A 12,199-nucleotide genomic window follows, 5' to 3' on the forward strand; every position below is an offset into this window, starting at 1 on the left:
GAAGAGAAAATTTAACCTTTCAGGCATGTCGTTAAATGAAGGAAATACTCCTGAAAATAATCACCTTCTGGGAAGTTTTCCATGTAAATATATGCAATATATATTGGCTGTGAGTGAACACCAAAGGCAGACATATAAGAATTACATTTTATTATTAACTTTATTATTATGGAAACATAAGGTTACCTCCTCTCTCTCTCCTTCTGTGTCTCTGTGTCTGTCCCTGTCTGTCTCTCCGTGTCTCTGTCTCTCTGTCTCTGTCTGTCTGTCTCTGTCTCTGTCTCTGTCTCTGTCTCTCACTGTCTCTGTCTCTCTCTCCATCTCCTCCTCTCTCTCCATCCATCTCTTTCTCTCACTCACACATAGAGAGATTTCCAAATCGTAGAACGACAGTCAGGAATCAAGGCTACGTCCTATAGTCATGATGAACCGTAACGGGCGAAATATGACACATATAAGGTTCGTGTCTTTTTGACTTACAGTATTTCAAGCGTCGCTAACATCTATCTATTCGAAGTCCTGGGACGCTTAAAGCCACTTAGGCACAATTCGGATGAGAGTCGCCGCGCACGAGCAAGTGCTACGTGACAGTAAACGCGTCTCCTTTTGTGATCCCGCCCACGCAGGTGTCCAGGGACCACGCAGCCCCGCAAGATGCCCGCGCGGGCGCCCTGCCGAGCCCTGTCCGTGGTGCTGATTCTGCTGTCGGCGCCTCCCCCGGCGGCGCGCGCCTGTCCCCACCCTTGCGCCTGCTACGTTCCCAGCGAGGTCCACTGCACGTTCCGCTCCCTGGCTTCCGTGCCAGCGGGGATTTCTAAACATGTGGAAAGAATCAATTTGGGGTTTGTACCACATTCTTCTTGGACGTTTTCGACTCCTTTGCCTGCGTGTTTATTTGGTTTCGCATGTACCCTCCTCGTGCATCCACGTAGCTGCCAATGTCGATTCTTTTATGTGTCGCTTTGTCCAGCATTGTGTGCTTCCTCGCGGGCAGAGTCGTCCCTTCGGGCGATTATCTGAGCGTGTCCATCAGCCGTAACCGCTGTCATAAAGTTGAATGACGAGACGAGGCGTCCTGACTACTTCGATGGTGGAGAAATGTCCTTGGATGATAATTCTCTAATACGTCATCGCTACAGATGCACGTGACGCACACGTAAACATATGACACCACGTTATTTGCATAGACTTCAGAAACTGCTAAAGAATAATAAAATCAATACATGGGGCACCTCAGACATTTTGTAAGTGATGTGGATGAAGCCACTGCGCCTTTGAGGAAATCCAAGAGTTCTTAAAGATTTTGCCTCTTTAAGAATATCAACGTGTTTTAACAGATATTTTAGTGCAGTATTCCAGGCAGAGTTTTTAGATTCTAAAAATTCATTTTATACCCCTAAATAAATTTTTCATAGGCATAAATGTTAGTTGCTTCGAGTTACAGGCAATCGTGTACAATTTTAATCGTAAGAAATCATTTGGACTTCTTCAAAAAGTATATTAGCTATCTTCTACCATCTAGAAAAGAAGAAAAATAATTTAGGGTTTCATGAATATCCACTGTGGAGATTTAGTAGTAAAATAAAATGGCCAAACTCAACTCAGTGACCCAAGACTTTACACCTTAGAGTTTTAAAATATTCTTGCTGTTTTGACTATAAACTCCAGAAATAGAATAAGAGAATAGAAAGTTAAGACTATAAGACAGAAACTTTTCTAATCCAAAGCCTCAGACCGTTAAATCATTTTCTCGGTAAAATCTTAGGGAACATTTATGATTCCACTGTCTGAAAATCCAGCCACAATGATGATAATTCCTTGGGGGGGGATACAGTTTGGGTTTGCCAGAGGGGAAAATTAACAGATAACCAGCTTCCTTTTTACAATGCGACAAAGCTTTGCCACTAGAACAAACAAAAGATATTGAAAACTTCCTTTTCCTGCCGATGCCGATAATATCTCGAAATGCTTTGGGTAATATTCAAGACAGAAATTTAAAAAATGACTAAGGAGTAGCTAGCTTCATGGCATATCGCCAGAACATATTGATTCCGTCTGGCTTAATTTGCAGCATGAATTAAAATGCCACATTTCTAAGTCACGCTTTTAATTATGTCACAGCCCCGTTTTCTGGAAACCCGTCTCAAGGCAGATAATGAGGCTGGGGAAGGAGAAGCAATGAGCGTGCCGTCCGATGTGGAGAGCACTCACGGTCTCGTGTGTCCTCGAGCCGCCTGCGAAGGGTGGAAAGGCCTCGAGGAATGAGAGATTATTGGCAGGGCGCTCGTGCAGTACGTCACTCCCTCGCAGATGTGCTCAGGCTTCCCAGTCAGCAGCGAAAGCGAGATCTCCTGTTTCCTGTTGCGATGGCCCCAGAGCCTTTCCAAAACGTTCCTTCCCAAACCGTTTTTGAGCAACCAAAATAAAGCCATCCGCTTAGTGTCTGATTTCGAGACCTTTAACTAGTTTTCCCCTTTTCGAAAACACCGATTCTGAGGATATCTTTCTGGGATTTTTGAGATGCCCATACTGCTGTTGCTCCTGTGTGTGCGTGCGTGCGTGCGTGCGTGTGTGTGTGAATTTTGCTTTGTGATGCTAACCGGTATTTTTGAAGCAGTCCCGCACACATTTCTGAGAGAAGAGAAAACATTTCCGTTAGCTGGTTAGGTAGTCGGTGATCGCCCACCAGCAGGTGGAGCGGACGCTCTAGAGAGGCCGTTGCGGACCTAGGCTCACCCCAGCGGCGTTTCACCGTCCCCCCAGCTTCTCTCCTGTGAATGCCACGTTCACGTCCTCAGCTCTCTGCTGGTTTTTAGACGGACTCAAGGAGCATTCATCCACCCCCACTGGGTGACGTTCAGGCCACTCCGTTGACTTTTGTCTGTCTGAGAAAATTCTCTGGCGCCAATAACGGCCACGTTTGGACGTCTCTGATGCCTCATAAAGCAACCACGGAGAACGTGACAGAGTGAGACAGGTCCCCAAGCTGATATGGCCCCCATCCTGGACTTCGGGGCGATGCATGCAGCTACGGATGGAGCTCAAACCTCCGTGTCCGTTTGTACCCGAGCGTGTTCCTTTGTCTTGTGCCCTTCGGCCTCCACCGTTACCACTGGATGTGTCACCTCAGAAGTGAGAATGTTTCACGACCAGGGCAGGGAACACGGTCGAGCGCAGCACACGCTTGTACTAAAACGCGCCGAGGGGCCTCGAAGTCTTTGTGACGTATTAGACTGAGCCTTTGACCGCTACCTGCTGCGTCTGAAGACCCGCCTGGCCCTCTGGCCTCTAGACTCTTCGCTGCCTCTGGGGTCTTGCCACGTGGTGCCCACACCCAGGGCCTTACTGCACGAGGCACGAGGGTGACGTCTCCTGACCACGCACGTGTCGAGGTCCGTCTCCATCCTCGGAGCCTCGCAGATGTGTTCCCCGTGACACGGCCAACACGACTTCGAACCACCCCCCGTCTCGTCCAGCGTGGCAAATGACGCAGTCCACCTGACGCTCACGTCCAGCCGGAACCCTCTTCCTCCAAGTCTGTCGTCACCTGTCATTGCAACGCTCCCCCGACCTCGGTGCTGGACCCCGCGATTTCCCTGGTCTGCCGCTCGCTTCCTCGTCCACCTCCGGCCCGTTCTCCACGCAGTGGCCGGACGTGCTGTCTTAACCTGTAGCTTCACCCGGGTCCCTCTCTGTCTTCGAACCCTCCAGTGGCTTCACGTTGAACTTGGCACAGACGAAACACACCCCCCCCTCAGCTGCTACGCCACCTGGCCCCCGCCCCCCGCAGCCGCCTCACCTGATCTCATGTTCCTCCTACTGTTTCCGGACCAACCTCGGGCTCTAAAAATGGGAAAGAGACGGTTATGTGTGTTTTTTTTTTAAACTTTCGCTTATTTATTTTATGATTTTCTTCCTTATTATTTCTTCATTCGGCAGTCTTTTCTGTTAGAGTCAGGTGTTCAGGGCACTGGTCAGACACTTACGGAACTTATGAAATGAGCCCCGGTGAGTCTGGCCCCCGCTGGCATCACATGTGCTTATCAAACTTCGAGTTGCTCTCTGGACCGATGAGTCCTGTGCTCTTTGTGCTTGTTTACGTATTGTCGCTGTTTGGATTCCACACGTACGCGACACCGTGCGCTATTTGTCTTTCTCTGTCTGGCTTCTTTCACTTAGTGCGACACCCTCCACGTCATTGCGAAGGGTAAGATTTCACCTCTCTTCATGGCTAAGTAATATTCCACGTCTCTTCGATCCACTGGTCCACTGATGGATGCCCACGTTATGTCCATCTCGTTTGCTGTGGTCACCATCCCACACAGATGTCACCGCAGGACCGTAAACGACACAGAAAGGATGCGGTGCAGAGACCGTGGTGTCTCGTATGTCAACTGTCATTGCAAAATAAAATTCTAAAAATCATCTAAAAAATTTTTTTGGAGCAAAAGACTTTAGAGCTGCAAGGTGCTCCCAAAGGCTCTGAGAGGGAGCGAGTTAGCCAGGTTCTGACTTGGAAACTGGGGGCTGGGTTTCGGCTCGGATGACTTCATGGGAGAAGCACCCCTGGCTGGCCGCTGCTGCATTAAGCTCCGAGGGCTTTGCCTTCATTCTGCACACGTCTACGGCCCTTTCCTCAGGTGATAAGGAGAAGCAGGTGACACTGTCAGGTCGGCAGAAGCCCAGACGCAAGGTAACCACCTCCCAATGCGGAGCACAGAGGGTTCTGCGTTCATGATATTCTCACGTCTGTGGGGACGAACTTGGGGAGACTTTTTTGCACCAGGACAGTGTAGCAATGGGGACCTTCCAGTCCAGTCCAGGAAGCATCTGTACCCCCGTTCCTGCAAAATCGGAACCCCAGACACCCCAGAATGTTTACACATAGGGTGGATCACGCACCGGAAGTGGTGGCTTGTCCTTGTGAAATCGGGGTGTCCCTGCGTGGCTGTGGACTTTTTCACGTGGTGCTTCCGCTCATGGCCTTCTTGTTTTATGTCATATGCACGGCTACTTCCCACGTGGCCCATTTCCTTGCATCCTCGGCGGCCACGTGTCATTGATCACGATTCCTTCTTCTCCAATGAGGGCACATGGCCGCCTGCTTCCTTGAGGAGTCTGGATGCTCCGGGCTTTCTTAAAGAACCGGCGTTTTTGTTTTTCGTGTTTTGGGTTGTTTGTCGCTACGTTGCCTCTGGGCCGGAGGATCCTAACGGGCCCGGCTTCTCGTTCCCGTCGTTTATTATTTCCTCCGTTTTTCCAGGTTTAACAGCATACAGGCGTTGTCGGAGACGTCCTTCGCGGGGCTGAGCAAGCTAGAGCTGCTCATGCTTCACGGCAACAACATCCCCAGCGTGCCCGACGGGGCTTTGAGGGACCTCGGCTCTCTCCAGGTAAGGCCGGGCTGTCGGCAGCATCCTCCGCTGCGGCCTCAGCCCCGCCTGGCGATTCCGAAACGCTCTCCGATGCGGCGGGTCGTGGCCGCGGGACTCGACACGCGAGAAGCCGGCTTCGTGCCTCTGCTTTCCCGCCGTGTGCTCTGCTCCCCCGCGCCGGGGGAGGGGGCGGCTCCGTAAGTTACACACGGGATTTCCCACGGCCCGCTCCACGCCCGCCCCCTCCCCATCCTGTCTCCGCAGGTTTTCAAGTTCAGCTACAATAAGCTGCGGGTCATCACCGCACAGACTCTGCAGGGGCTGCGGAGCTTACTGAGGCTGCACGTGGACCACAACGAGATCGAGTTCATCCACCCGCACGCGTTCCAAGGCCTCACGGCGCTGAGGCTGCTGCATCTGGAGGGGAACATGCTGCACCAGCTACACCCCGGGACCTTTTCCACCTTCTGCTTTCTGGACTACTTCCGGCTCTCCAACATCCGGCACCTGTACCTCGCCGACAACAGGCTGCGGAGCCTGCCCGCCGGCATGCTTCCAAACATGCCGCTGCTGGAGAACCTTTACCTGCACGGCAACCCCTGGTCCTGTGACTGTGACATGCGCTGGTTCCTCGAATGGCACGGGAAATCGAAAGGTAAGCAGGGAGGAGGGTCGCCGTGAGTCTCCACCCCACACTCCTCCCCTGTCCACGCAGCTCACCTTCTCCGGCCCTCCGACGTGGCTCTGTCTTGCACAGGGGGATGCACGTTGCATCCCCAAGTCAGGAAAGGGGAGGACTCACTTGTCGACCGCCACAACTGAAGTGAGCACACGCGCCCGATCCGTAAGGCCAACGCAGCTGCGTCCTTCGGTGACCTGGAAAGCCTTCATTGAATCACTTGGATGCAGAGATGTTCGCTGTCGCAGAATGGGGATGTAGAGGGTGACATACACCTTGGGCTACAGCTGGATGTGGGATTGTCTGTGCATCCGCGTCCCGTGACGAAGTAGACAAGGAAGCTGGGGAGAGAGAAGGTCGGGGGTGGCCGTGAGACCATTCTTCTGTGGGTAGGGGGAGAGAGATTTTTTGGATTGATCCAGGGAACAAAAATTTAAAAAAAAAAAAACAAAAAAGAAGATCGACGTGCAGAAGTTTTAAGAAAGTAGATTGTGATTGAAAGTCAGGAAGGTTTTAAAATTCTTGTCTTTCTCTGCCTGCTTCTGCAAGGCTGCCCTGCAAACCCACGCTCGGATCGCACCGAGCTCCCATGTCCTGGGCGTCTTCGTCCATGGGCGTCTCCGCAGGCTCCTCCTCCTCCGTCTGAGGGGACGCTGGAGCATCCTCCGCAGGTCTCTCTGCAGCCCTGGTCACCCGTGTTCCTCAGTTACCCCTTCCGTGCTCCCTGCACAGAGCACTCGTCAGGGCAGATGTCCCGAGGAGGCGCCCGGCCATGCCCACGCCCCCGCGCCGGCTCTCCAGCCCTTCCCCATCGGGTCGAGGAGAAAGAGCCCAGTCCCGTCCGTCGCTCCTGCTCCGAGCGGTAGCACCCGGGCTCCGCGCTCCCTCATTCCCCCAGCTCAATGGCTCCTTGCAAACTGAGTTCAAACTCGATGCCACTGGACTCGCTCCGCCTCCCGCCCGAAACCCCTTCCTGCCAGGTGGCTGCTTCCCGGCACCCACATCTTGGCTAAAAGGCCCCCTCCTCTCAGGGGTCTTGCCGCCGTCCATTTCTACAAGCCCCGCATCCCGTGCTCACGAGGGACGCCCAGCGTGGCCACCTCACACCACCGTGTGAAGCGAGTGCTTTCGGGTGCCAGGCCGCTTCTTGCACAGATTGAGAGAGGGACGGAGGTGTCCTCATCTGTGTGTCCACCTGAAATCTGGCATCTGCTTGACGTCGCCAGGCAGTGGGAGGGGAAAGGCGGAGGTGTACCTGCTTCCTGCGAGTTTTAAGGACAAAAGACACATGTCACCTCGGCTCACACCTCGTGGACGGGAAGTAGACCCAAACGCGGGGTGCGGGCTGGGGGGAGTGGAAAGCCATTTGGTGACTGAACTCCCAGCAGCACAGAGCCATGTCGACCGCTCAGGACGTCGTGAGCGTGGGTGTGCGTGTGTCCGCGTGCACGTCCGTGTCCGTGTACATGTGTCTCCGTGGGCACACGAGTGTTGCCTTCCTCACGCGTGCCCTTTCGAGGTGTCGGCTCTGATAGCCGCACCGTAAACTGTTGAGGGAGGCAAAGTAAAGAGGTTTGCAGTAGAGCAAGCCGCAGAGGATGGGGGTTTGAACGGTGCGTGCTCAGTGGGTGTGCAAAGAGGCAAGCAGGTGTGAAGAAAACCGTCCAAAACAATAGTGTCGTAGGTTCCGCATTGGGAGAGACTGACGGATTCTAAACGCCAAGGCACGAGAGGTCTAGGTCGGAGGGGGGAGGAACCCCGAATTGGTTGTGCAGACGCCAGTTCAAGGAGCCTTCGTCACTTCGAAACAGACAGGGAAGTCGGTGTGGAGCTGCTAGGCGTGCTCCGAGGCCGCTTGAGCACCTGTGGGAGTGACCGTGGGCCGATGCGTGGTCGTCGGAATCCGACACGCGGGTGAGGTGTCCTCCCAGGGGACGGATCACAAAGGAGACGTGCCCGAGCTCAGGGGCGCGCGTCCCCGAAGAGCTGAGCGGGGGAGGGGAGAACAGGTGGGACGGAGCCACGGACAGACGAACAGGACGAAATGCCTGAGCCGTCGATGTCCAGGGTGTGACTGCAGGAAAAGCAGACGCTGCCAGAAACAGTAAACCGTAGAAAGAGAAATATATATCGTACCTACGCGTGATCCGTGCCAGAAGTTGGTCCTTTAGCCGGGAGAGATTTTCACGGGTCGCGATTGCTTTATATGAGATTCTCTCGTCCCTCATGAAAGGTGACGCCTGTAATGGGCGTGAAGAGCATCTTTAGCTTAGAGAATATGCTGCAGAGAAGCACTCATGCTTCGCTGTCCGGCACGTAGAAAGCTCGCAGTGCGCTAAACCGATCTGCGGCCAGACGTGAAGTCGCACAGGCGAGGCGTCACATCCCTAGTGACAGGCGCCGGAGCGGGGCTGACGCACGTCCCGTGGCCACGTGCAAGGCGCCCGTCCCCCGGTTCGCTGACCCGCAGCACGTGCGTTTGCTTCTCTATTTCAGGGCTTCTGAAGTGTAAGAAGGACAAAGCCTACGAAGGCGGCCAGCTCTGCCCCACGTGCGCCAGTCCCCGGAGGCTGCAGAAGCACGAGATTCACACGCTGGAGGACGTCCCCTGTGTGAAGCCTTCCATCACGTCCCCTCTGAGACACAACGGCAGCAGTGGCCTCGAGGACGAGCAGGGACCGGACGATGACGGCGGTGCCTGGCCCCCTCTGGAGCACTTCCAAGTCCCCGCGTGGCACGTGTCCCTGAACATGACTGACGAGCACGGAAACACGGTCAGCCTGGCCTGCGGCATCCAGAAGCCGACACAGCTTTCCCAGATTCGCCTGAACCACACGGAATCTCAAGACATCGACCTGAACGCCACCATCGGCCTGGACTTCGAGTGTCCCATGACCCGGGAGAACTATGAGAAGCTGTGGAAACTGATCGCCTATTACAGCGAGGTCCCCGTGCGGCTGCAGCGGGAAGCCGCGCTCGGCCACGAGCCCGCACTCGGCCACCGGTACAGGCAGCACGCCGACGCCGACACGCTGTACTACACGGGCGTCCGGGCCCAGGTCCTGGCCGAACCGCAGTGGGTCGCGCAGCCGTCCATACAGCTACAGCTGGACCGGCGGCGCAGCACGGCCAGGAAGGTGTGGCTGACCTACTCGGCGCAGCTCGCGTGGACCACGTCCGGAGCGGACGCGGGGCGGGCCCGCCGCCGGAGCTGGGTGATGGTCGAGCCCGGCTCGACGGCCGGGCAGCGGGCGCTCGCCATGCTGGACGGGGCTCCGTGCCAGCTGAGCTGCAACGTGAAGGCTTCCGAGAGTCCGGCCATCTCCTGGGTGCTGCCCGACGGCTCGGTGCTCACGGCGCCCACCGAAGACCACGGCGGCCGGTTCTCCATCCTCACCAGCGGCTGGCTGAAGATCACGTCGATGCGGCGGTCGGACTCCGGTCTGTACCAGTGCGTGGCTCAGGTGAGGGATGAAACGGACCGAATAGTGTACAGGGTCCTCGTGCAGCCGCCTGTCACTCAGCCCCCGGATGGACAGACGGTGACGATTCAGCGGGACGCAGGGGAGGCGCTCACGCTGCCTTGCGATGCGCTGGCCACCCCCGAAGCCCAGGTGTCCTGGATTCTTCCCAACGGAAAGATGATCAGTGACTCGGCTAACTCATCGCACGCGTACGTGTTGGCCAACGGGACGCTCTCCATCCCCAAGGTCCAGCCCAGCGACGGCGGTTACTACAGGTGTGTGGCCGTCAACCCGCTCGGCGCGGATCACTTCGCCGTGGCGGTCTCCGTGAGGAAGAAAGGCCCTGGACGGTCGTCAGCGAAGAGAGGCCGACGTCCGGGCGGTAAGACCGCGTCCAGGCCGCGGGACGTGGTGGAGGACGAAGGCGGATCCGCAGATGATGCCATCTCCGCCAGCCGTCTGCACCCGAAGGACCAGGAGACCTTTGTCACGACGAAGGAGGAAGCCACCGCCGGGGGTCAGAAAGCCAAGAAAGGCAGACGAAAACTGAAGGGCTGGAAGACCCCCGTGAAGGAGGCGGACACGGGCGTCGCAGAGGGTCGCAGAGTGTTCGAGTCCCGACGGAAAATAAACATGGCTAACAAGCAGATCACTCCGGAGCGCTGGGCAGATATCTTAGCCAGAGTGCGTGGGAAGACTCTCCCGAGGGCCACGGGAGGGCCCGACGTCGTGGTGGCGGCCACCACGCCTCCCTCGCTGGGTCCGGGCGCGACCCCCGTCTTGCCAGCCGTCCCTCCTCCGTTGGTGACACCGGCCCAGACCACAGCCAGCGCCGAAGAGTCGTCCGCAGACGCGTCTCTGTTTGGAGAGGAAGAACAAGGTTTCAGCCCTGTTCCCACGACCAGGGGGGGACCAGGGCGCGGCCGTGACCGAGTGATTCTCGCCGGAGCCAAGGGGACACGCAGGGACCCGGAAGTCTTCATCGACGATGTGTTTCCTGAGAAGGACGAGGATGCCACTTGGGCTAACGTTGACTCCCTGTGGGCTCCGGCCACCACGCGGGTGTCTGTCCCTTATGAATCCTACTCCGCGCTGAGCACCGCGGTCACGGCCTACGAAGGGCCCACCAGGGCAAATGCGGGCGCAGAAGCCTGGTCGCCTACAGACGCCACATCCCCGCCAGCGCCTGTGTCACGAGAGGAGGCGTCTCCTTTGGACCTCAGCTCTTTAGCTGAGTCTGAGGCTGTGCCTCCCGTTCACGCAGAATCACAGCTTAAGTCACAACCGGATGAACACGAGACGAAAGGACCATCCCCCAGACACTTGACTCCGATCCTCACCTTGTCGGCCGTGGACTCCGGGACACCTGACCCAGTGGAAGAGGTCTCTCTGGGGGATTGGCAGGTCCCAGCGGAAACACATCTACAGGAACAAACAGACAACCTGTGGCTTGAGGAAAACGGTTTCAGGACTCAGGACAATGCACAGAGGATGAAGGGCACAGAGGACAACTCTCTGGGTGTGCGCGAAGGAGGCGAGCCAGGCGCAGACGCCGCTCGCTCCAGAAGTCCCGACACGGAGAGGCCGGGCGTCGCATCCACCACCTCCACCGACTCTTCAGGGGGAGTGAAGAACACCATGCTCGGTCCCCAGGACAGCGTGCTGCATCCTCCGGTTGAGAAAGACACCGCCACCGTGGTCGTGACGGTGCCAACCGAGAAGTGGCCCTCGCCGTCACCGCCGACCACGCAGGCGCCTCGAAAGAGACCCAACGGGAGGAGGAAGTTACGGCCCCACAAGTCCCGACATCAGGATCCGCAGACGCCACCCGCAACTTCTGCCCCAGCGGACACGGCTCCTGCTCGGCCAACTCCAGCTCGGGACGTGATGGTCACAGACAAAGCGGAGAGCTCGCCGTCTCACACGTCCAGGCTCGAAAGCACAGCTGGCCCCCGCCGACGGCTGGACGTGGACAAGCACGCGGGAGCGAGTGGCGGGGGGACACCGCGTCGGAAGCCCGGGAAGAGGCCGCACCGGCACCGGCACCGGCACGGCGGGCTGGCCACGGCGCCTGCGTCCACGCCCGGCCCCGCCACAGACGGCACGGCGCCCACTGCAGAAGCGAGTCTCCCATCCACGACCCTTCCCCTGAGGACACGGGAGCCACACCACATAAGCAGGGTGGAAGGCTACGTGACGACGAGCTCAGAGACACATTTATCTCAGGGGACACTGCAAGGGACACTGGCAGTCACAGCCGCACCAATCTCACGCCCAAAGGACATTGAGAACGATGGTGGCACAAACACCGATGATAAAAGAGTGCGTGTGGCCCCTGATGCCGACTCGGTCATTAATGTCCCGTCACCTTCCGGCTCCGGGGCGTCCACTGTGGGAGCGTTTACGGAAGAATCTGGCTTTCTGGGAAACAAAAGCTGGGGGACCCCGAGGGCAGCCCAGCCCGGGGCGCTGCAGACAGACACGCGGGCTCCCGCCTCTCCGGAAACCGGCACCCGCCCGTCCGTGTTCACGGAGTTGGGCGACCTGGACCCCCCGTCCGAGGCCTCGCCTTCTGCTGCAGCGTCTGCGCCGTTTCAACAGGAGGGACTCGCTGCCGCCACCGCCGCCTCGAGCGTGAATGTGGAGTCGTCTGCGAGTCAGGCAGGAACCGCCATCCGTCG

The 12,199-nt window shown here is 57.1% G+C and overlaps 1 protein-coding gene across 1 annotated transcript; it reads left to right on the plus strand.

Moving 5' to 3' along the window:
- Positions 1-595: 595 nt before the first annotated feature.
- Positions 596-12,194, plus strand: LOC120614145 (matrix-remodeling-associated protein 5-like; the record flags this gene model as incomplete). The annotated part of the gene is made up of 4 exons (XM_039876929.1): positions 596-842; positions 5,264-5,393; positions 5,640-6,030; positions 8,551-12,194. Coding segments are annotated over exons 1-4 (4,353 nt in total), but the record flags the coding sequence as incomplete, so codon positions are not given.
- Between the last annotated feature and the right edge of the window lie 5 nt (positions 12,195-12,199).

This window comes from Pteropus medius, unplaced genomic scaffold (assembly GCF_902729225.1).
Source record: "Pteropus medius unplaced genomic scaffold, Ma_sr-lr_union100, whole genome shotgun sequence".
NCBI classification, from domain to species: Eukaryota; Metazoa; Chordata; class Mammalia; order Chiroptera; family Pteropodidae; genus Pteropus; species Pteropus medius.